Below are 22,653 nucleotides of genomic sequence, written 5' to 3' on the forward strand. Positions count from 1 at the left end.
ATAATTTATAAAACTTTATTGAAAATAATTTAACGAAGTCCGATCTGATTATGTATAACAGATTTTTTTATTTTTTTATTTTCCCTGAAACTTTGTAACGATCTAATTTCAACCAATCAAAACAGAGGACATTGATTTTAGCTTTGTGATAAGTCATTTATACATGCAGCAGAGGAAGAGAGAGATTTAATTAAATTTTATTCAGTCAAATTGTTTAATATTTCATGAATTATGTGCAAGTTTTCACTTATCAGCCATGAAAAGGCACTGTTCGTTTATTTTTTTAATTTTAACCAGAAAAAAAAAAAAAAAACATGCATTGCAACTTTTCAGCTGCAAAACACTCCACGGAATGAAATACGGCACAAAATGAAAAATCTAATTTTATTTTATTTTATTTTTTAACTTTTTGTCGAAAAGTGGAGTCCAGAACTTGAAGGTTGACACAAACATAAACTGCCAACTTACCATTAAAATAACATAAACTGTCAACTTGTACTAAGGAGTTGGGCGAGTCAAAACCATAACAGAATCATAAAATTTAAATTACTTCATCAAAAAAAGCGATTTCTTCAAAATTCCACCCAAGGTTGTCTACTTCCCTGCAATTATATCAAATAAATAACACTTCATAAAACCAATTAAGTTAAAGAAGAAAACTTTTAATTAGATATAATGAAGTAAGACAATATTTACATTTGTTGCAACTTCTGCAAACCATGAAATATTTATTTGGGAAACTCAGGGTCAATATCGAAATCTTTTATATCTTATTATTTTCCTTTTACTTTTATCATTATTATTATTATTATTATTATCATTATTATTCTGTCTATAAGTGTGTCAAACATTAACTTTTCATGCTTTCTTTTTTCTTCAGCAATAGGTCCAACGGTTTGACTTGGCACACCAAAGAAGAGTCTTAATTCGTAAGCTAGTCAATAGGACAGCAAAAAATCTCTAGACCACATTGTACGGATATTAAAAATATACACCACAATGTATTGAAACCCCACAATATGAGTGGAGTTTAGACTATTAAAGAGTAATTTAAGTCTTGAACCACCACTTGCATTATCTCCAAGAATTTCAGATAATTTACAGACAAAAAGAGGAAGAAAACAGGTGTCCCGTGCTTCATGGATAACATTGTTGATCGAGTGCATACCAGATCTAGCTGTTATATGGTCCCAGCTTTCACAAGCAATATCAAGTCTCACAGCACGACCCAACAAATCTTTGGCATTCAAATTTAGTGCCTATAACAAGGAAGAATATTGAGATCAAAACATCTCTGGAAAGATAAATAGAGGAGTATGTCCCTATATTCATTAGAAACACAAATCTATCTATGTCTAGAAACAATAATACAGCTCCGTTCTTAAATTTTTTCATACAAAAACCTTATAAGATGGGACAGCTTAACTATCTGACTCAAAAGAGTAACAGACATAACTATGCTTACCTTCTTTGCAGCTTCAGCAGTTGCAAACTCGACATGTGCAAAGACCCTGAACGCTCCTTTATTATTTGTTGAGAAACGAACCTCAACAACTTCGCCCGCATAATTTTATCGGATTGAAGTCATCTTGAAAATAGTATTTAATAATTAATAGTAGAATATACTCACAGATCATCTTGTTCAATACTAACTAACAAGTTGCCTACAAATAATGTATTCGAAGAAGTGGTTTGCGGGAGTAACAGGTGTTTGCGGCTGAATCAAACAGAAAACAATATTACATCAGTGAATCAGCCTAAATCAGAACATATTGAGTTGAGACTATTCTTCTTCTTTTTTTTTTTTTTTAAAAAAAAGCCTCAAAAGAATTGAAGGGTAGAGAGAGAACAAAATGGAAAATCATAGCTTTCTTCTCTGATTTTGTCTAAGGTGAAATGACATCTACCATTTCAACGTCAGTGACATGTTACAAACAAAAAGTCATTGGCTTACAAGACTAGAAAATATACAGAATTCAGCGAGCAAATAAAGGGCCATCATCCATTCTTTTTGTTAATATGTAGGTAGACGAGTCATATTGAATTGTTAAAGTCAACATTCCTAATGGAAAAAATTCTATGAAATTGAATCCAAGTTTTATGAAACATTTAGTGTCACTTTACAATGAGAAGTAGGATCTCGTGCTTCCTTATCTTCTCCCTTGCAAGACTTATCTCTGATTCGGACTCATCATCTGAGGAGTCAAAACCATCAGTATCAGTTTCACCCCAAAAATCTGCATACGACGCATCAAAAGCATCATCCTCATCAGAATCAGAATCACAATCAGCAGAAGCAAGATTCTTAAGTTGGCTAGTTGACTTCAGTTGTTTTCTTCAGCTGCAAATACATGAAGATAAATGATTAGCTCCAGCTTCAGCTTCGTCAATAAACAATTGAAGCAATTATATAATAATTCAATACCAATGCATCACCCAGTTAGATTACAAATAGTATTTATAGTACTCACAAGATGTTCATCATATGAGGAGTCAACAACAACAGGATCAGTTTCACATAAATAGCCGAACGTAAATCAAAATAATCCACATCAGATGTGGAACAACCAGAATCAGAATAATCAAAAGGATAAGGATTCTTTTCTGTAGGCACCATAGCTGTTGGAACTACAGATTTGGCAGCAGGCTTCTGGAATCAACACAAGACTAGATATTTCAGCAGCTTAGACAATGCTACAGAACCTAGAAAAGAAATGAAAAATGTTTATGGGCAATATCAAGTCTCACAGCACAACCCAACAAATCTTTACCTTCTTTGCAGCTAGAATCAGCAGCAAACTTGACATGTCCAAAGCCCCTGAACACTTCTACCTCATTTGTTAGGAGATGAACTTCGACAACTTCACCAGCATTTTTGAATAAAATTTTCCTGCAGGTAATTTTATCAGATTGAAGTCACCTTGAAAATAGAATTTAATAGTAGTAATAGTAGAATATACTCACACATCAGCTTTATCAATACTAAATGAAAAGTTTCCTACAGACACTGTCTTCGGAGAAGTGGTTTGAGGAGCAACAGGTAACTATTCTCAGCTTCAGCATTGTCAATAACTAATAGAAGCAATTACATAATCATTCAATACTAATGCATCACTCAATTAGACTACAAATAGTATCTATAGTACTCACAGGTTCATCCTCTGAGGATTCAACATCATCAGGATAAGTTTCACACGAATAATCCGAACGTATATCAAAAGAATCCATATCAGATGTACTAGAACAGCCAGAATCAGAATAATCAAAAGGATCGGGATTCTTTTCTGTAGGCACCATAGCTTTGGCATCAGAGTTCTACAGCAAAATAAGTTAATCAAATACACTAACTATAGTTAAATTATTTAGGAAAGCCAACGAGTATCAGGAATTTGGTAATCTCACATAATAAAACAAACTGTTTACTTACTTCAACCTCCTCAGATTTTTCATCTCTAGATGACAACCACTTTTTGGCTGTACCATTTTTAGCAATGAATAGATTTATTTGGAGGAACTACAGATTTGGCAGCACGGTTCTGGATTTAATACAAGACTAGATATTTCAGCAAGACTTTGTGAAATGGATTTAAAGGGCCTTTTTTAACCCACGTAATTATTAAAAAATATATATATAGCTTTATCTCATAATTAAAAAAATAAATTCCGGCAGCATTTTCACAAATAATATCTTAGGTACAGAACACATAAATTAACTTTAAAAGAAGAAAAAAAAAAAGGTTAATATTGTCAAGACCTAATTTCCAATCACTAAACATTTTCATGGGCATGTAATGAAGAACTACAAAATCACAGCCAAAACTCCAAAAAATAAAAGAACACTGATTATTAATAATATTAATATAATCCATAAACTTTACCTTCTCTTCCTTGTACTCAGATTCATCAAACTCCTCAGAACTAGACTCTTCTTTCTTCTTCTGTTTCTTTGTTTCAACCTTCTTTTACTGAGCAGCTCTCTTTTTCCTCTTCGTTTCAATCTTTTTTTCTCTCTTATTCCGCTTTACATCTACAGCATTCTTTAGCTCATCCTCAGCTTTTCTTTTGCTTATTTATTTATTTATTTTTTTTAAAGTCAAACAACCCAAAAGTTGAAAACGAAACAAAACTTAGAAGACACTTAGCCATATTAAAGATTTTTTTTTCTAGGAAAAAAAAAAAAAAAAAAAGAAGAACAAATTGCAAAAGAAACTTAAAGACGAAAAGATTTCCTATTTCCCAAAGTTGTACATCCATATACCAAAACCAATTAAAACCAAGAACGTGCTAAAGAAGTTTCTATCCTTCCACCATATACAATGTAAAACTCGTAGGAAAACTTAAAATACAAAAAATTTAAAAATAAATAAATAAATAACTGATGCAATACAATATCGAAGAAAGTACTTGCTGAACTTTCAGAAGGGAAAACAGTGGCAAGCATCATCATCAACTGGAAAAAAGAAAAAGACGAAGCCCACGAGAGTACGAAACAGTGGCGGAGCCACGTGTTAGTGTGGGGGCCCACAAAGCAATTTAATTGTTTTTTGGATACATATAGTGTTTTTCCAATAAATTGTGAAAATAACTCCATAATTAAATAATTGCCCCCAACTAAAATGTTTATCTTTTTTATTTACATTATTTCTTTTAAGTTTTTTTTAAATTTTAATTAATATATTAATATAATTATGCATTAAATAAATATTCTTTATTTCAAAAAAAAAAAAGAGTATACTTATTTTTAAATTTAATATTTTAATATTTATTTTATTTAATATTTATTATAACTTTTGCCATTTCATTTGAAGTTTTAAATTTTCTAGTTATTTATTAATTAATGATATTTTTTTTATTAGTGGAGTTTTTACGTTGATTATAACTACGTTTTTTTTTTTTTTTGTATTGTACTGTTTGTATTTTAATATATGATATTTGTGGATAATAAATACATTCTTTTTTAGCATGACATAAAAAAAAAATTTTAACACTATTGTTATTTCTGTTTTAATAATCTATTCAAAAATAAAATTAATATAGTGTCCTAAAAAAAATCTTTATTTTTTTCAAAGATCAATAAAAATTTCTTTTATATTGTGTATTAAAACATTTTTTTTTTCTAGGTTATAGCATGGCCACCTCACGGACATTCCTGCTCTGGACGAAACCTTTCTTCACAGACTTAGATGGAGGAGCTACAGCAGGAGGTGCATCAACCTGACTCAAAAATCAAAATCAATTGCAATATTAAAAAAAAAAGTAATAAAATAAAATAAAGTAAAAGCCAGAGAAGCACAGAAAAACGAAATCATTCAGGAAAACTTACAAATATATATATATATACTTTGGTGGCCGGTTTCTTGCTTGACTTGCTCATTAAAATGACCAAGATTGTACTCTGGGATTTGGAAAAGAAAAAAAAAAAAAAAAAAAAAAAAAGGAACAAGAGGCAGGTATGGAACTCTGCAAAACCCTGGTGCGAGGGTTTAGGGTTTTGGGTGATGCTGTGAGAGTGAGAGAGAAAGAGCGTATTGATGATTATTTATTTATATGTTTGGGGGGCTGTAACACGTACCTAGCTAATCGATATATATATATATATATATATATATATGCATATATTATATGCTCTGTTTCTTTATGGAAAATTAAATTTCGCTCTATGTCTATCAGCATGGATGCAACGTTGTTAAGAAAATTATGTTGAATCAATATGCATATTATATCGTTTTTCTTCGTCGCTAATGTACAAAAAAGAAAACAAAACTAATTTGGGCGTCGTTTATGGGTTTGTGTGAAATTCCCAGTTAATGTAATATTAATGACAAAATGCTACTTTTACCAGGAAAAATAATTCTGTATATAATTGCTAATTTAAACGGTGACCAATTTGTATCTAGAATTGATATTTCTAATTCACATTATTCATCATGATTTTTAAGTCATTATACAGACAACAGCTTGATGTTGTGTACAAGAATCCGCTTAATTCTCACACCTTGCCCTCACTATTAACTTGAACCTACTCAATTATTCTAGTTGGAAAAAAAAAGAAAAAAAAAAAAGAAAACACGAAATAAATATTTTGGTCACACCACAAATTAAACATATACCTACCAGCAGGGACAAACTCCAACCATTCTAAATCAATCCCTATTCTTTTCCTCCTTCACACGTTAATCCACCGTGGCCAAGACTCTTCCAAGCCTTGTCCTAGTTCTTAAAACTTTATCAACATTTTTCTTCTTCTTCACAGCTGCAAAAAAACCACAGCTTCTAAAGAACCTTATGCCCACAAAAACTCGGCCTCATGAAATGAAAAGCTGGGCCACCTCACACTCACAGTAGAAACGCACCAATGGATCACTAATTCATAGTAAGACATTTTCATTGAATTGTCGATTTAATTAGTTCTGTCATCTTAGCGGAAACGATAATTTGTATTTCAAAATTTGGCAAAATTAGTATTGCATAATATCTAAAACTACAGTAAATTAAATTTAATAAAATAGTTTTCAAACAAAGTCAGCAGTCTTGTATGCTTAATTTTATGAAACATTACACTTCATATATTTGAAAATTTATTATCATTTACCATTTTAAAGTTGATTTTTTTTATAAAATTGATTGATGAAAAAATTATTTTACTTTTATGTGTTAAGATAAATATTACATTATTATTTTATCATTTATTTAAGGGAAAAAAATTATTTACATCCCTTAGGTTTAAAAGTAACTTCATTAACGCTTTTAAAATTTAAAAAAATCATCATTTACCACGATAAAGTTTAAATAATTATTACTTACCATTCTTGGATTTTGGTTTTTGAAAAAATTGATTTAAGAAAAGTCTATTTTTCCATTATGTGTCAAAATAAATATTACATTATTATTATATTACTTACTTTATAACAATGTATACTAAAAGAATTATATCATTTACTATAGAATTTCATTTATACAATGATTACAAAAAAAATATAAAAATGATAACTAAATTACATTTTTAATATATATTATGATATCTATTGTGTATATATATATATATATTATATAACAAGATCATAAAATAAAGTTTTGATATTTATTGGGAAATTAAAGAGTACAATAGACTTTTTTCCAATTTAGTCAAAATCAGCTTCTAATGTAGTAAATGATGATTTTTCCAAACTTGGGGTGTAAATGATGATTTTTCAAACCTTTGAGTGTTGATAAATTTTTATCTAACCTTGAGATTATAGATGAAAATTTTCCTTTACGTCTTCAATAGTGTACATTAAAAATATCATTTACTATGAATTTCATTTATATAATGATAAACAATATAATTACATTTTTTTTAACTAAGTTACAATTTTAATATACGTTATTATATAAAAAAGATCAATAAAATAAAGTTTTAATATTTATTTTGAAAATAAAAGGATAAATTAAAGTTTTCATAAATCAATTCACTTAAAAATCAACTCTAAGGCGATAAAGTGATATTTTTTCAAATTTCAATAGTGTAAATAATAATTTTTCAAATTTCGAATGTGTATCTAAAGTTTTCATCGAATTTCGAAGCTGTAAAGAAATTTCCCTGAACTCTTAAATTATATTAGGAAGTTGCTTGTACAATGAATATTAATATCAACTTTTGTAATCCATATGCTGCTTATAACGAATGTTCTATACGAAATATAAGAGTTATCACCATTGGTATATGTCATATTACTTAAATGCTCCTATATAATAATATGCATACTATTTAACTTTTTCTTGTTTTATTTATTTAATATTGCATTTGCATACTATTTAATACTATTAGATAAGATGTTTCTTAAAAAAAAAATTAATAAAAAAATTATACCTTTGAAGATATATTGGATGTTTTTATTTATTTTTTGACTAAAGGTCAGGGTGCATTTGGTATAGAATATTTTATTTGCAAAGGTAATATAAGTAATTTAAATTACTATCCATTATTTTTAGGAAGTTATTTGTAAATATTTTTTCCCGACATTGGAGAGAATTTTTTTTTTAATTTTTATTTTATAAATTGGATAAGCAGAATTTCATTACCAAACAAGTCATTGAAAAGATTTGAACTTATTATGGTCCAAGAAAATAACTTGGTAAAGGAAAGAAATTATTTGTAAGAGGATCAAATGTAATTAATTCAAAATTTGAAAGAGTTTTTATGTAATCTAATGTTCTTTTAAAAAGGAATTCATTATAATTTAGCTACCAGTAGGTAACGCGCGAGATATTATCATATTAGTCAGCGGCGTAGTGCCAGCGCGGAATTGGAGCAATATTATAAATGCTATAAAAATTTTCAAAATTCAAAAACATATTTTTTTATAAATAATTTGGTGAATAATTCAAAAACTTCTAAAACACCTGGAACCACGCCAAACATAAATATTTTCGTAATTTTTGAAGAAGCAAAAGGGCAAATTCTTAAGTACGCCACTCTAATCTTCTGAACCCAAGTCCAGCCAAAGCTTGGCGGAATCTCCGCTAAATACAGCAGGGTTTTCTCCAATTGCAATTTCAAAATTTTACGTTATTTATTATTATTTTTTAAAAATCGTTTATATTTGAAACAAAGCTATTCTACTCACAGTTTCTCCATCCCACTCTCTGAATCAGTGTCTGTTCGGTCCCTATAGAAAAAAATCCCAATTTGAATTAGGGTTTTCTGCAAACAGAGAATCAACATGAAAGCTTCCGTCAAGTTCCGTGACGATAAGAAGCCTTTGTTCAGAGCCAAAGTCCCTCTTAACATCTTGGGTATGCCCTTTCAATCCGGCATCGTCGCCGGCGAATCCAAGGAGCTCACTCTAAATCTCGGCACATTCTTTGCTTCGGGGCCGTCAATCAGGATTGCGTATCGTCCCAATGATAGATGGAATCCCTTTTCCTTCATCGTCAAGACCGGAACCGGACCGTTCGGTTCTCCCACCTCGACCTCCATGCTTATGAGCGCTGAATTCAATCTGCTCAGCCGTGGAAACCCCACTTTCATGCTTCACTTCAAACCCCAATTCGGCGATTTCACAATCAAGAAGTCGCAGACTTCTAATCTGGACAAGTTAGTGAGGTATCAACACGGTGCCGTACCGGAGAACAATGGTTCGGTTGAGGTGGGTGAGACGCCGGAGGCTTACAGCGCGTTAACCGGGAAGAAAATTTCGATCTTACCGGCGGAGAATCCGAGCGGTGGTGCTATTGCTGGTCTTTTCGCCGGAACAGAAGTGGAGGCGAGAACAGCCGTGCCGGTGAGAGGCCACGCCGTGTTGAATTTCCGTTGGGGCGTTAGGGTTCCGTCGGAGCTGAAGAGTGGCGGCAATCCGATGAATAGTATTGCGTTCCAGAAAATCCCTTTCTTGGTTATGAACAAGATCGGGATCGAACACGTGTACAGCGAAGATCCCAAGTCGGCCACCGCCACGGTGGGCCCGCAGTCGGCTCTAACTTTCCCGGGGAATGCTGATGTGGCAGAGGTTTGTTTTTCGCTTAAGCGTCAAATGGAGATATTGCAAGACGACAATAGGCTTCTGAGAAAATCAGTGGATGATCTCCGGCAACAAATGGCCGGCGGCGTTAGGTCAAATTCTCCGGCTAGAAATTCCGATTTCGGTAAGTACCGTGATTATGATCGAAATGGAAGTAAAAACCCACCAAGCAGTAAATATGATCGACGAAACAATGAGAAATCTGGCGACTTTAGCGGGTTTTCGGCTAAATCAACTGAAGGAGATGTGAGCGAGGAATTGAAGAAGGCGTTGAAGTGAGCTTAAAATGCGTCGAGATTGCTGTAGATTTTTTTATGATATCGGAAACTGTTTTTTTTTTTTTTTTTTTTTTTTTGTTTAGTATTTGTATTTCAATTTTGAGTGTTTTTCTTTTAATAAAATCGATGTTTATTTTTAAATCTTCAAAGAGAAAAAGTTTTTTTTTTTAATTCTTTTAGTAATATTTCAATATTTTGATTCTCCATAGGTTTTGTACCAAAAAAAAAAAAAAAAAAGACGATGGAAAAAAGATTTTAATTTATTTGTTGCAAAGTTTTTAAAGATTTTACACGCTCCAAAAATTTTTCGAAGTAAACCTGGCAATATTTCTTTGTTTTTTTGTTTGTGATTTATGACTAATTTTCATATGGTTCATCTCCTTTTAAAACAAGATAAACGTATGAGCTGTAAAATTGAAAATATGCGTTTGGCATAAAACATGGAAATAGTTTCGTATTTTAAAAATGTGTTATATATTTAAAGAGGAAAGACAAATAGAAAAAAATAAAAAAATGACAAAAATAAAAAACTGAGCAAATGCAGTGAGATTACTTTTTTTTTTTTTTTCCCCTTCTAAAAATACAATTTATTGGTTGGCTTGGCTGACATATTTTATTTTGTTCCCTACATATTTTTAATACTCTGTTCCCTACATATTTTTAACCAAATTTTTTTTTTGGTTAATAATAGCTAATCAAAATTAATTGCTTACACTTATAGTATTATGTAAAAGGAAAAGGGTATAATAGTTTTAGCCCAAAAAAAAAAAAAAAAAAAAAAGAAAGAAGGAAAGGGGTATAATAAACAAAAAAGTTTATATCTTTTTGCTAGACACTTTTTTATTTTTTATTTATGTCATCAACTTTCTAATACTTGGATTTGTTATAATTTCTATGTAATCCTTAATTAATTAATCTAGTCAAAATGGGTTTTGTTTTTTCTAATTTTAAAATGGGAAGAAATTCTAGCAAAATAAAGATGACCATTTCTTCCAAAGGAGGTCATTCCCATTCCACCTCTCTCTTTTCTCTCTCTCCCACCCAATCCATTATCACAAACTTTTTATGGCAACGAGGAATTCCATGGAATCATGCATATTTAAATCCTCAAACCAATCAAATAAACTCAAAAGTTATATGATGGCTATGCCGGTCCATCCCTACACTTTAATTTGGACAATTACAGGGTCGTCCATGAGAGCCTTATATTAGATTAGAGGCTGGGCTGGATCCACAGGGAAGCGTCCGTACATGGTTGTTCTGAAATTCACAATGTCGTTGCTTTCTGGGAATTGGGTCTCTCGAAGTTTCTTGGTTGGTTCTTCCGTAGGTATGATCTTCCTTTGTCGTTTTGGCTGTGTTTGGAATGGTTTTATAATCCATGGGATTCTTCATTTTCTCAGTATTTGGTTGATTATACTTTATTTGTTTATTTGTTTGTTTGAGTTGGTTGGTGATGGATCATTAATATTAATTCGCAATCATGATCAATATTATCTTGTGGAGCTTTCTATCGGTTAAAGTAATCTGTTTCGGCTGGGTTTTCATGATGAAATTTCAAATCTCTGAATCTTATATCATGTAGTACAAAATTGTATTTTTAATTTTTTTCTCATTCAGTTATTTCTTCTCCTAAACTTCTAGTTGGCTAGTGGATGATTTCTCATTTAATGAATCGGTACTGCTAAACTATCTTTTTTGTTTTTCTTTCCTTTTTTGATCAATTTTATGTTTATTTGGTCGTTTAATTGTCTCTTCTTCTAAACTCCTAGCTGCCTAGTTCAATTTCTCATTTGTATGGATCCGATACAGGAAAACTGCCTTTTTTTTTTTTTTTTTTGATTAAACTGGAAAGAAATGGTTTTATCAGATTTCATATGTTGCTTGTTTGGTCATGAAATTTGTAAATGGAAAGTTTCTTGGCATCCTGAACTAATTACCAGCATAGATAAATAACATTTTACTTGTATAACTTTTAATAGGATTTTTCTACCTTGTCTATTATTTCCTTTTCTGATTTCGTTTTGGTGAGAAATCTTGGATGCAAGTGCATGCTCAATTGGAATTAGAATTTATCATCCCCTTTTGGAGCTGGAATCAAAGTATGTTTTCGCATGAATAACTGATATCCTCACTCTGTAATTTGGTAACAAATCAGATTCTTTTCTAATATTTGCCAAACTCCATTATTCATTTTTGTTGTACATATGGTCTGGGTGTAGGTGTGCAATCTCTAGCTCTGCACCTGATGAGATAGCGCAAAACCAGCATGAAACAATGGGAAACAAGTCCTTCACAAAAACAGGTATGGTTATGGAGATTGTAAACTAGTGCCATTATTGCTTTAATCTAAAACAATCCATTAGTTGCAGAATAAAAAACTATCCGTTTGGTTGTTCTCGGATTGATTCTTGTGCTTGTCATACGTATATATTTTTTTTTCACAGGGACATGGATTGCAAGAAGGCTGCTCAAAAGGAATACAAAATGGAAAGACCAGATTAGTGATAAATCAATGAAAAATCTTTACATTGTTGCATTTAACTGCAATTCCTAACTTTACAGGGTATGTGGTGGGAAAAAAGAAAAAAAAAAAAAAAACTCTGAATAAATAAACAACTTCAATTCCAACTCCTTGATCAAAGTGGGTAGGTGGGTATTCGTAAACCTTCAAATCAAAGTAATCCCAAAGCTAAACCCTACAAAACATCAAGGTACTTCTAAATATTTCCTGAAAATTGATAAGACAGCTTCAGAGAGATGATCCAACCTCGAGGAAACGTCGCATCATTTTCAGTTTCACCCACCATGCCTCTTCTTATCCTCTGTCCATTGACTGACCATACGTATAAGCATGTTCACCGTCTGCTTTGAAGCAAAAACAAGAAAATAAGTATCATATCGGCTATTTCTTTAAGGAAGAGTTTTGGGAAAAAACTGTTAAGATGGTGTAACAAACTAGGTTCTTAAAAAAAAAAAAAAAAAAAAATGTAAAACAATCAATCTGATTGACACCTTTATATGTTTTCATAAATTAATTCGAGAATCTAATCTAACAAATTCTATCAGCTACAGAAGGCTTAATGCGCACCATCTGTTTTACTTGGTTACTTTATTGGTCTCTTTTTCATGGTCGTCAAATTTCTAATGGTCCAAGATGCGTAAGGGGCTTCATCAGGGCCCAATTTTAATCGTGAAAGAATAAATTAGGAGGCACTAAGAAAAAAGAAAAAGAAAAATAATATAACATGCTAATAGAATAACCTGCTTTAACATTATTTATACAAATACAAGATCTGGCCACTCTAAGCTCTCTCAGAAAAGTTTCTTTTAAAAAAAATGCAATGTACAACAAAAATGCTTAGCATTATCATGTGTAAATATGTTTATTACCGCTTTCACCATCAGAAGCATAAGCAAGCTTGGCAATGGCATCAACAAGTGCCTGTTCGTGCTCCTGCACACATCACATATAACAAACTCATCATATTAGACTTGGCAAAAATTGACATATACGTTGGAGGATGCAACATTTTATTCATCTTACTTTCAGCATTTTCTTTGCCTTTTCAAGCTCAAAAGGATCTGGATGACTTGTGTTGAAAACCATCTCCACCTAAATTTAAAACCAAAGAATGTAAGTATCTGGAAAAAAAATAAAAAATAAAAATATTTGATTGAATTGACTTGCATTCATCAAACATACCTCCTTTACCAATGAATCAGTGTTTAGTAGTTCAATATCATCCGAAACTTTCTTTGAGATACCATTTTGTGATGGAAGAGAATCCTTCATGGATTGACTCTTCAAAGGTCCTCTCACTCTTCCATTATTCGGAATGCGACCACCACGGTTCAAGGATTTCTTAACTCCACGTCCTTGACCATTGTGTGCACCGTGATGAGATGTAACCATTTCTTCACCTTCCCAACGGATATCCTCAGGAGAAATCTGCAATCACTAAGATTTCATTCGGTCCTGCCTGATAAATTGGGTAGGAAACTTCTAATTCTACCAAGGTAAAATAAATAATGGTTGAAGACCTTCAATCATCACATGAAGTAGTTTGGAAAAAACATACCCAAGAAAAGAATGCAAACAGCTTGACAGTATCTGTAAGAAACAGATAACGTTCAGGAGTACATGATTCAAGGTCTTTCCAACCACTTATATATTAAAGACGAAGAATTACTTAAGAGTTTGAATGCTGTTTCTAAATATTTTTAATTATGAATAAATACAATCTAAGTCTCATATTTACAAATTTATTCTCAACCAGCTAGTAGGAATGCAGCCAAAGACTGAAAATGGCATATGACAACTCAATATGTTGTTCAATTTATGAAAACTGTAAGCACTATGCACCATAAGTCCAGTAGTTGGGAAAAAAAAAACGAAAAAAATAAAAATAAATGCAAACAGCTTGACAGTATTTGTAAGAAACAGATAACCGTTCAAGAGTACATGAGTCAAGGTCTTTCTAACCATTTATATTAAAGATGAAAAATTATTTAACAGTTTGAATGCTGTTTCTTAATATGTTTAACATGGATACATGAAACGTAAGTCTGATTTTGCAAACTGATTCTCAACCTGTGAGAATGCAGTCAAAGATGAAAATGGTAGTGTCAACTCAACAGGTTGTTCAGCTTATGAAAATTTTAAGCACCATCCACCGTACAAACTCCAGTGCATAATTTTGGGAGAAGGTTACTCTTAATTCCCAAATTAGTGAATTACCAAAAGCCAACATTCTATATTGTAGATGGCCTATCTTTGGTCACAAGAAAACAATAAAAAAGGATTTTCTCACACAAAAGAGTCTATCAGAGTGGAACCCTTTGCACTAAGCCTGCTATATGGATGAGCCTGCTATATGGATCTGGTCAATGTCCTAAACACCCCCTTATTCTCATCATCAAATTTCTCAAAGGTTGTAACAAAAATGCCACTAGAAAATTTTCAAGTGAATGTTATAGCTCAACCAGGAACCTCTTTTTTTCACAAAACAATGAGACTCACCTCTTTAAGGTCAACCAATTCCCAGGTCTCATTTTCTGTACCTATATCATAGACCAGAACATGCCGGCCCTGTAAATAATGAAAATGAAGTGAGTATGAGTGAAATATTTGCCATTTAAAACATGGCCATCCTTGGTCAAATCCAAGGAATCAAGACTTAAGAGGCAATAAATGCACTCTTTTCTGCTTAAACTTCATTGTGAACTATTTAAAAAAAAAAAAAACAAAAAAGAAAAAAAAAAAAAAACAAAAGAAAAAAAACAAAAAACAAAAGAACATAGCAAGAGGCCCTATTGCAAGTTCAAAATAATGTATTTTTTTAGATTTTCTGTTGGCTACTCCATGATAGTATGACAAACTGATATTTCACTAGTATCATGTTTACAGATTTAAACACAAGTAACAAGAAAAGTCAGGAAATGATCGATTCTCACTCACTATAATAATAACAAAAATCCATGCCTACCCCAAACATAACTTTGAACTTAGAATCACAATTGAATAAAACTAAGCATTCCACCTACTTGCATCATTTAGTTCATTATTTGAAACCAATTAGTTTTGGATATCATAAATGGAAGATATTTCCACAGTAACTCTGAGACATAATGTGCAGGTCTATGGTCAACCAAATGCACGCTCTTTAGTTCTACAGATTGTTAAATTAAGGGATTTGATCCTCTCAACATCATCTCATCAAGAATGTTTCAAAGAAACAACAATATATGATGGTCCACACAAATATAACCACTATTCCCACCTTTTTATTTATTAATGATGTTAAATTCTTGTTTTTGTTTGGTATGATTTGTCTAAAGGTACACATCTTGGAGCAAACACAACAGCTGACATAATAAACAGGTTTGATTTTGCCACACAGCTGTAATCTGAGGGACCATGATTTTAGTTAGTTTGCTCCCTCTCTATTATTAAATAAATTCCTTCAGGATCTTTTAGCACCACCTAAATACAAAATCAAACAAAATCCAACAAAACTAAATTGAATACCTCTTATGCTTACTTAAATGAGATGCACGCATTTCACCAATTATCAAAACTCATGAGTTATAAACCAGTTATGGTATTGCAGAGGCATATATCCAAATCAGAAACACCTTTCAGAATTTATGGAACATACCGCTGCAGCATCATAATCAGTTACTAAAGCCTCGTAGAAGCTGTTATCTGCAGGCCACCTTGTCCATACTTTCCTTCCAATTAATGGATCAAATGTTGCAGCTTCAGGATGTTCATTTACAGCATGGCCACCTAAAGAACTGCGGTTAATGAGTTGCCTATTTCTGGCAGGTTCTGTAGAAGGGTACCGCATAGACTTCACCGAGGATAAACTAGGGAATTGTTGAACCTGCTAACCATAAAACAAATTAAGGTCGATCAAAAATCCTTCTTTATCGATATTGCCATTTACAACTATACTGTATTAGGTTTCTTTTATGACTTCTATAAAAGCTCCAGTTTTTGCTGCTGGAAGGAGTTACTAATAGAAGAATTGAAGCTGACAGTGGCACACTAAATGCTATATAAGGTACCAGTTGGGATGTTTTCTGTTTTTTGCGGGACGCTGAATTAGTAGGACTTGGGAGAAGATCATAAGCAGGAAGTGATGTGCTGAGCCTCGTAGCTTGAAGCCCACCTGACTTTCTCCACTCTCTGAAAACATAGCTCATAACTGACAGATTAAACAGTAGAAACAACAAAATCTAGCAAATGTATCACTGATTCCTACTATTGCAGCTGTTTCAAGACATGCACATGCACACCTTAGTTTTCTGATGATATCATCTTCATTAACCCTTGTCAGAAGTTCTCTGTGGGAATCGTTTGATACTCTCAACTCATTCCGAAGTTCTGTTAACAAACTTTCTTTCTCCTGAATGAATAGACATGTAATCAACATTTAATCTGATTGGCAGATAATGCCGAGATATTAACATAAAAAACATGCAGCAACTGGGAAACAAAGAAAAGGAAAATACCCAACTAATGGCGTCAGACTGAGCTTGAAAAGCACGCAGTACAGCGCAATATGCTTCTTGCTCAAGGTGATGAATTTGGGCCTCCATGTCAGTATGCATCCTAGTGTGTGAGATAGAACCTACAGCAGACCTTGCAATTCCAGCGACTCTACTACCTCTAGGAACTCTGTTTTGATGAGAAGGAGGATTATCATCATCAGTACCTGCAGTTATTTCATACAAAGAAGTATATGACCTCATAAAATAATAGGGTTCGATTAAATAGTCGAGGTAAGATTGAATCCAAGGTGACCATATATGGTGTTTAACCTGGTCTCAGAACGGGAGTTCCGCTTCTTTTGTTACAACTGGCTTAGGTTTGGAGGGAAGATATTACGGAAAAATTGGATACAGAAACCGTTGATTGTTTAACTAATAGGAAGGGAGTTTTCTTCCTGGACATACATATATTCATGAAAACACATAGAAATTCAAATAGCATTCATAGCACACACGTAAATACAATATTAATTGTCAGTTTCTTATAATGGGCATACTAAAATCTTAAACCATTCTTTTTCTTAAGTAATTAAACGCTGGCGAATGACAAATATGTTTTCATCTCAGCTCTCTTACAAATACATATATTCAATTCTGTTGATTAGAACTATATAATTATTAACCTTGACTTCATAGCTGATTACCATTTAACATGCTAGCCTATTTGCATCAAGTCTATCCCAAACATCATAGCAAAAACAGTAAACAAACTTAAAGTAAGATCTGCCTTCTGTTTCCTTAATGCAATAACAAGCAACTCAAGCAGTGCTCAACTGCCACTAATCTGTAGAAAAGTGCTATGGTTCAAAAATCTTGAAAGTCACATCTAGTTTCCCGCCTGAAGGAAATTTTGTTTTTTAAACTATATTCTTTCTTGTATCTTCCCTTAGAGCAATGGAAACAAAAATGAAAATACGAAATATTCCAAATTTCACTGCTAGGCCACTAATGATTAAAGTGAACCAACCCTAATTTCATCCAATGCCAATTTCTTCTCCCCATCAACAACAAAAGGCAAAACCTACATATTAAAACCAAAAGGTAATAATACGCAAAAACCATTTTCCAAGACAAGCTTAAAAAAACCAACAAGCAAAGATGCAAAGTCATACAAAGCCCCCAAACCCTAATTCCCATCAGACCACATTGCCTCCGTACCCACATTATGCACGCCATTGCATATAACCAAACCCATTCTGCAACAAATGCAAAACCCAAGAAAACACACAGAAATCGAATCCAAACCCAATAAACGAAATCGATAAGAAAAACGATGACCAAGATTCCAAGAATCCAATGGCCGTTGCATTCTTTTGGATAATGTAAAAGGTAGTTTGTTTCTAACTCACCGCTGCTGTCGGAGACATCAAAGTCCATTCCAAAGTTTAAAAAAGCCAAAAGCAAATCTTGTAGGGGAAGAGGGACAAAAAAAATCTAAAATTTGCGCGTGGTTTTGAGAGATTTGGCGGTGACGCTGAAGAAGAGAGTTGGTGGGAATGGGACGAAAAAGCTTCTAAAGGCCGTTGGCTACGTTATGCATCCACCAATACGGCCCATCTACGTATTTTATACGCATTAGCGAGTGATTAGAGCCCCTATTTATTGTATAGCGGTACAGGGCACAGACTTTTGCCAACAATTGAAACCAAAAATAAATTATACAAAAAAAAAAAATAATAAATAAATAAAAAAAGAAGAGAGAGGAGAATCCGGGGTGGGAGTTTGGAAAGCAAACGGCTTTTTTAATTCTTAGTTCAACTACTTTTGGTTCGACCCGAAAATATAAAACCAAAAATAAATTTTATTTATTTATTTATTTTTTCCTTTTGTACAAGAAGAATTGGAAAATCCTCAAAGCCTCTTTAACGTTGGAAACAGATAGCACCCGCTTTGACAACCAAAAATAATTTCCTCCCAAAAAAAAAAATTAATTCGTCTGTTGTACGTTCAATTTATATTTACTGGGCTTGTAAGAGAAATTTTAGCCCAGCGGACTGAGTGAGATTGTTCTTTGAACCATATAACTCTTTTACTGGGTAGACTATAAGCTGGTTGGTCCACTTGAAGGCCCACTACTCGTTTCAGTAACAATTATTATTTTTAGGAAAATTTGGCCCAATACCCTCTTTAGAAGGGTCTTAACGATATACATGTGAAGTCCCATATCGGTTAGAAAAGGAAATGAAACACGTCTTATAAGGTGGTGTGGATATCTTTCCCGTACGAGGCTTTTTAAAACCTTGAGGGCTGGATTGTAAGAGGATTCCCCAAGCCCAAAGAGGACAACATCGCATGAGGATGGTCTAGATTGTCACAGATGGTATCAGAGCCAGACCTGAATCGATGTGTCAGCGAGGACGCTGGACCCCAAGGGGGAAGATTGTGAAGTCCCACATCGGTTGGAAAAAGGAACAAAGCACGCCTTATAAGGTGATGTGGATACCTTTCCTGTACGAGGCGTTTTGACAAAACCTTGAGGGCTGGATTGTAAGAGGATTCTTTAGGCCCAAAGAGGACAATATCGGACGCGGGTGGCCTGGGCTATCACAGATGGATCGGTTGGAAAGGAGAACGAAACACTCCTTATAAGTGGGTGTGGATACCTTTTCCTTGAGAGGTCTTTTAAAACCTTGAGGGTTGGGTTGTAAAAGGATTCCCCAGACCCAAAGAGGACAATATCGCATGCGGGTGGTTTGAACTGTCACAGATGGTATTAGAGCCGGACCCGGATCGGTGTGCCAGCTAGGACGCTGGACCCCAAGGAGGGAGGATTGTGAAGCCCCACATTGGTTGAAAAGGGGAACGAAGCATGCCTTATAAGGTGGTGTGGATACCTTTCCTGTACTATGCGTTTTGACAAAACCTTGAGGGCTGGATTATAAGAGGATTTCCCAGGCCCAAAGAGGACAATATCGGACGCGGGTGGTCTAGGCTGTCACTTATACCCTTGCATTGGTGAACTTTTTTGTTTTGCCCTTTAATATCCATTACACCCTTAAAAAAAATTTTAAAAGACTTGGATGTCCTTTATTTTAGATCTAATACAAGGTTACCTTCCCGCTTGTGGTTATTTCTTCTTTGCTGTTTTAGAAATACTTAAATGGTGGATCGGAAGAATCTGGGTCTTTAGCAAATGGGGGTTTTGTTTCGATTCTACTAGGATTTGTGGGTGTTTTTAAGTTTTTTACGTTGCTCACCAAGGTTTTTTTTGAAAAATTTGCATTGAGGAGGTCGGAGAAGCAATTGAATGTTCTCTTTGGGGCTTTGGGAGCCATAGCTGGGAATATGGTTTGCTTCCTCATTAGTCCTTTGGTTTTGGATTTCAATTTTGGTCCATTTGATGGTTTTGGTAGATCTTCAATTGTTGTTTTAATGGGTTGCTTAGTTGGTTTTCTATTTATACTTGCAACGAAGAGTTTATCTTTTTACAGGTAAGAAACAAAAATAAAGATTGCATAAAAAACTCAGAAGATGTAAAAGTATTGCAGTTCGAATCTGATTATTGTAAAGCTGCCTCATCTTTTTAGAGAAAGTAAAAAAAAAACTCAGAAGATGTACAAATATTGCAGTTCGAATCTGATTACTACGTAAATCACAAGGACATTATTCAATCTATATATATGTGAAACAACACAATTTGAACAGAATCATCTTATGTGGGCAGACTAGATTCATTTTACATCAAAACCGAATGCTTGTGCAAGATCTGACAACTCTTGTTCACACTTAAAACCTGGAAGAAACACCCATCTTTGATGAGAAATGGATTAATTTCAAAAGGCGAGAAAATAAAATGTCGGGAGGGAAGAAACTCCAATGGCAATTTCATCTTCTCCAAATTGAGTAATCAGTAAAATCCAATGAATGAGTTGTAACGCTTTCTCACTTACCTGTTTATCACCCATGTTAGGAAACCTTCAATTCCAGGATCTGTGCATGCCTTTAAAATTTTGGTTCCTTTCTTATAACCATTAGGGAAGCGTTCAACATAATTCAACAGTTTTGCCGCCTCACTTCCAAACATCTGCATTCAGTGTCACCATGCAAATACCATAATGTAGCAAGTAATTCATTTTTTCAAAACAAAACGCATAAGAGATGATCAATGTGAATACAATTACCAATTTTTCAATTGTATTAACCTCATGGTTCAAATCAGCTTCTAAAACAAAAGTTACAGAGCACAGAGTTACCTGTTTTTGTTTTAGGTAGTGTGAACACCAAAAAGCCCCATACATTTTAGCACTAATTGATTGCAGATGCTTTGCAAGAGAAAGAGCAAAAGGACTTGATAGTGATGTTATCTCAATTGTAAAATATGGCAGTTCAATTTCAGCCAGGCTAACCAAGAAATGAAACAAGGGAAATAAGTCATTGAAAATGTCTTATATATTATAACCATATTTAAAATTATAATTTTAAACATTAATGACGGCATAACAATCACCAATTTTCTCTAATTTGTCAGCATTCTTGTACAGTTTACATTTCTATTATCTATGCTGTTTTATTTCAGTTGAAATTTATAAAATTCTTTAAAATAAAAAATTGGGTTCTTTGTCAAGACCCGTCCAAGATTCCTCCCTGGAACCCTAGACAAGCCCTGATCCCAGGAAAATACCACCAAACCTTCCAACGGAAAATCCGGCAGCACCTCCCCTAAGGGTAGGACTAACCAAAAATTACCTGCACTGAAAACACACTTCTATATTCATTCCCTTATTCCTCCCACAATACTACAAATTGATTCCACAAATTTCAGCACTTCAAAATATAACAGCAACTCAGTGCATAAAGAACAACTACATGTCCAATACAGTATACAGAGTATTATACAAATAAATGTGGAATTTATACAATGACAGATAAGAAGTAATACAAGATGAAGAGGAAAAAGGGAAGAAATACTTCTTGAACCTTCGGCAACGAACTGAGACGTTGGGCTCACCCCGGACAATCAACGTCTCCAACCTGGACCTAGGGAAACGGAATTTAAAAGCGTGAGATGCTAATCATCTCAGTGAGTGACCCTGACTACTGAACATCTTTAATATTAATAATATACCAAATAAAAGGATTTAATTAATCAATACCGAACAATTAAATAAATAAACATTTGAAGTAATAATTTATCTCAAAACCCTCACTATTCACTCCGTTGGAAATGTTCCCCTTTTAAAACAATTTCACAAAACCCGATATTCGTACTTCCCGAAAACCAAGGGATCAAACAATTTGATAAACAATAATTAAATACCCCAATATATAATTAAAATGTAATAAATCATAATAATTAAATTTGAACACTTTTGGGGTTTGGAACTTTATCTGAAAATTTACACTTGACGCACCACACCATATACCGGTGATGCCCTCCGATACCCAGCGTCCTGAGTACTGACTGGCGGGGAGATTAAAGAGAGAAACTTGCAAACGGCACTTCGGCGTCCCGACAATACCGCTGCTGAAACCATCATCCCGGCCAAGAAGGGGGGCGGCTGTGGCCAATAACAAACTTGCCTGCCGATGGTCTAATGGCAACTCACGGGAGAAATAATAATACTTGCGCGCTGAACCACATATACATATACCAGAACACCAATACTGTATGAATGCGTCTAAAATAATTATTAAACCAACTGTACCGTTTTCCAAAATTACCGTGGGAAATATATTAAAATTTCACACTTACCATCCCACATATTTTTATTTAACAAACCGGTACGAAAACATCGATAACAAATAAAACCATAATTTTCTCGTAATACGAGGTTCATCAATTAAAATACCGCGGGCATAATTTATAAAATTAAACC

The 22,653-nt window shown here is 33.4% G+C and overlaps 3 protein-coding genes and 1 long non-coding RNA gene across 24 annotated transcripts; 2 read left to right on the plus strand and 2 right to left on the minus strand.

Annotated features, from left to right (window-relative positions):
- Positions 1 to 889: 889 nt before the first annotated feature.
- On the minus strand, positions 890 to 4,410 carry LOC112488890 (uncharacterized). 16 transcript variants are annotated; one of them, XR_009634746.1, is made up of 5 exons: positions 3,428 to 4,410; positions 3,151 to 3,315; positions 2,772 to 2,890; positions 2,472 to 2,650; positions 1,976 to 2,341 (listed from the first exon to the last, which is right to left on the minus strand). XR_009634746.1 is itself a non-coding variant. In XM_060812572.1 (5 exons), exons 1-5 carry the CDS (start codon positions 3,481 to 3,483, stop codon positions 2,325 to 2,327), a joined length of 393 nt encoding a protein of 130 aa, XP_060668555.1. In that variant the 5' UTR covers positions 3,484 to 4,410; the 3' UTR covers positions 1,976 to 2,324. The 16 variants fall into 16 exon arrangements, 4 of the variants coding, with proteins under 4 accessions (XP_060668555.1, XP_060668556.1, XP_048320807.1 ...); XR_009634747.1 differs by having other exon boundaries at positions 2,472 to 2,703; XM_060812572.1 differs by having other exon boundaries at positions 2,615 to 2,650.
- Positions 4,411 to 8,427: 4,017 nt separating this feature from the next.
- LOC107432349 (uncharacterized) lies at positions 8,428 to 9,919 on the plus strand. Its single transcript, XM_016043474.4, has one exon. It carries the CDS (start codon positions 8,703 to 8,705, stop codon positions 9,777 to 9,779), a length of 1,077 nt encoding a protein of 358 aa, XP_015898960.3. The 5' UTR covers positions 8,428 to 8,702; the 3' UTR covers positions 9,780 to 9,919.
- A 734-nt stretch (positions 9,920 to 10,653) lies between these two features.
- On the plus strand, positions 10,654 to 12,409 carry LOC107432353 (uncharacterized). The gene is made up of 3 exons (XR_001582694.4): positions 10,654 to 11,108; positions 12,001 to 12,083; positions 12,226 to 12,409. It is a non-coding gene; the product is annotated as an uncharacterized LOC107432353 (long non-coding RNA).
- Positions 12,260 to 18,479, minus strand: LOC107432352 (protein EMSY-LIKE 1). Of its 6 annotated transcripts, XM_016043477.4 has the most exons (11): positions 18,187 to 18,477; positions 16,799 to 17,001; positions 16,583 to 16,692; positions 16,352 to 16,472; positions 15,940 to 16,170; positions 14,802 to 14,870; positions 13,485 to 13,730; positions 13,326 to 13,394; positions 13,172 to 13,235; positions 12,549 to 12,643; positions 12,260 to 12,477 (listed from the first exon to the last, which is right to left on the minus strand). In XM_016043477.4, exons 1-10 carry the CDS (start codon positions 18,212 to 18,214, stop codon positions 12,597 to 12,599), a joined length of 1,188 nt encoding a protein of 395 aa, XP_015898963.1. In that variant the 5' UTR covers positions 18,215 to 18,477; the 3' UTR covers positions 12,260 to 12,477; positions 12,549 to 12,596. The 6 variants fall into 6 exon arrangements, with proteins under 6 accessions (XP_015898963.1, XP_060668752.1, XP_060668749.1 ...); XM_060812769.1 differs by having other exon boundaries at positions 12,260 to 12,643; positions 16,799 to 16,964; positions 18,187 to 18,478; XM_060812766.1 differs by having other exon boundaries at positions 12,260 to 12,643.
- Positions 18,480 to 22,653: the final 4,174 nt, after the last annotated feature.

The sequence above is a fragment of the Ziziphus jujuba genome, chromosome 11, assembly GCF_031755915.1.
Source record: "Ziziphus jujuba cultivar Dongzao chromosome 11, ASM3175591v1".
NCBI lineage: Eukaryota > Viridiplantae > Streptophyta > Magnoliopsida > Rosales > Rhamnaceae > Ziziphus > Ziziphus jujuba.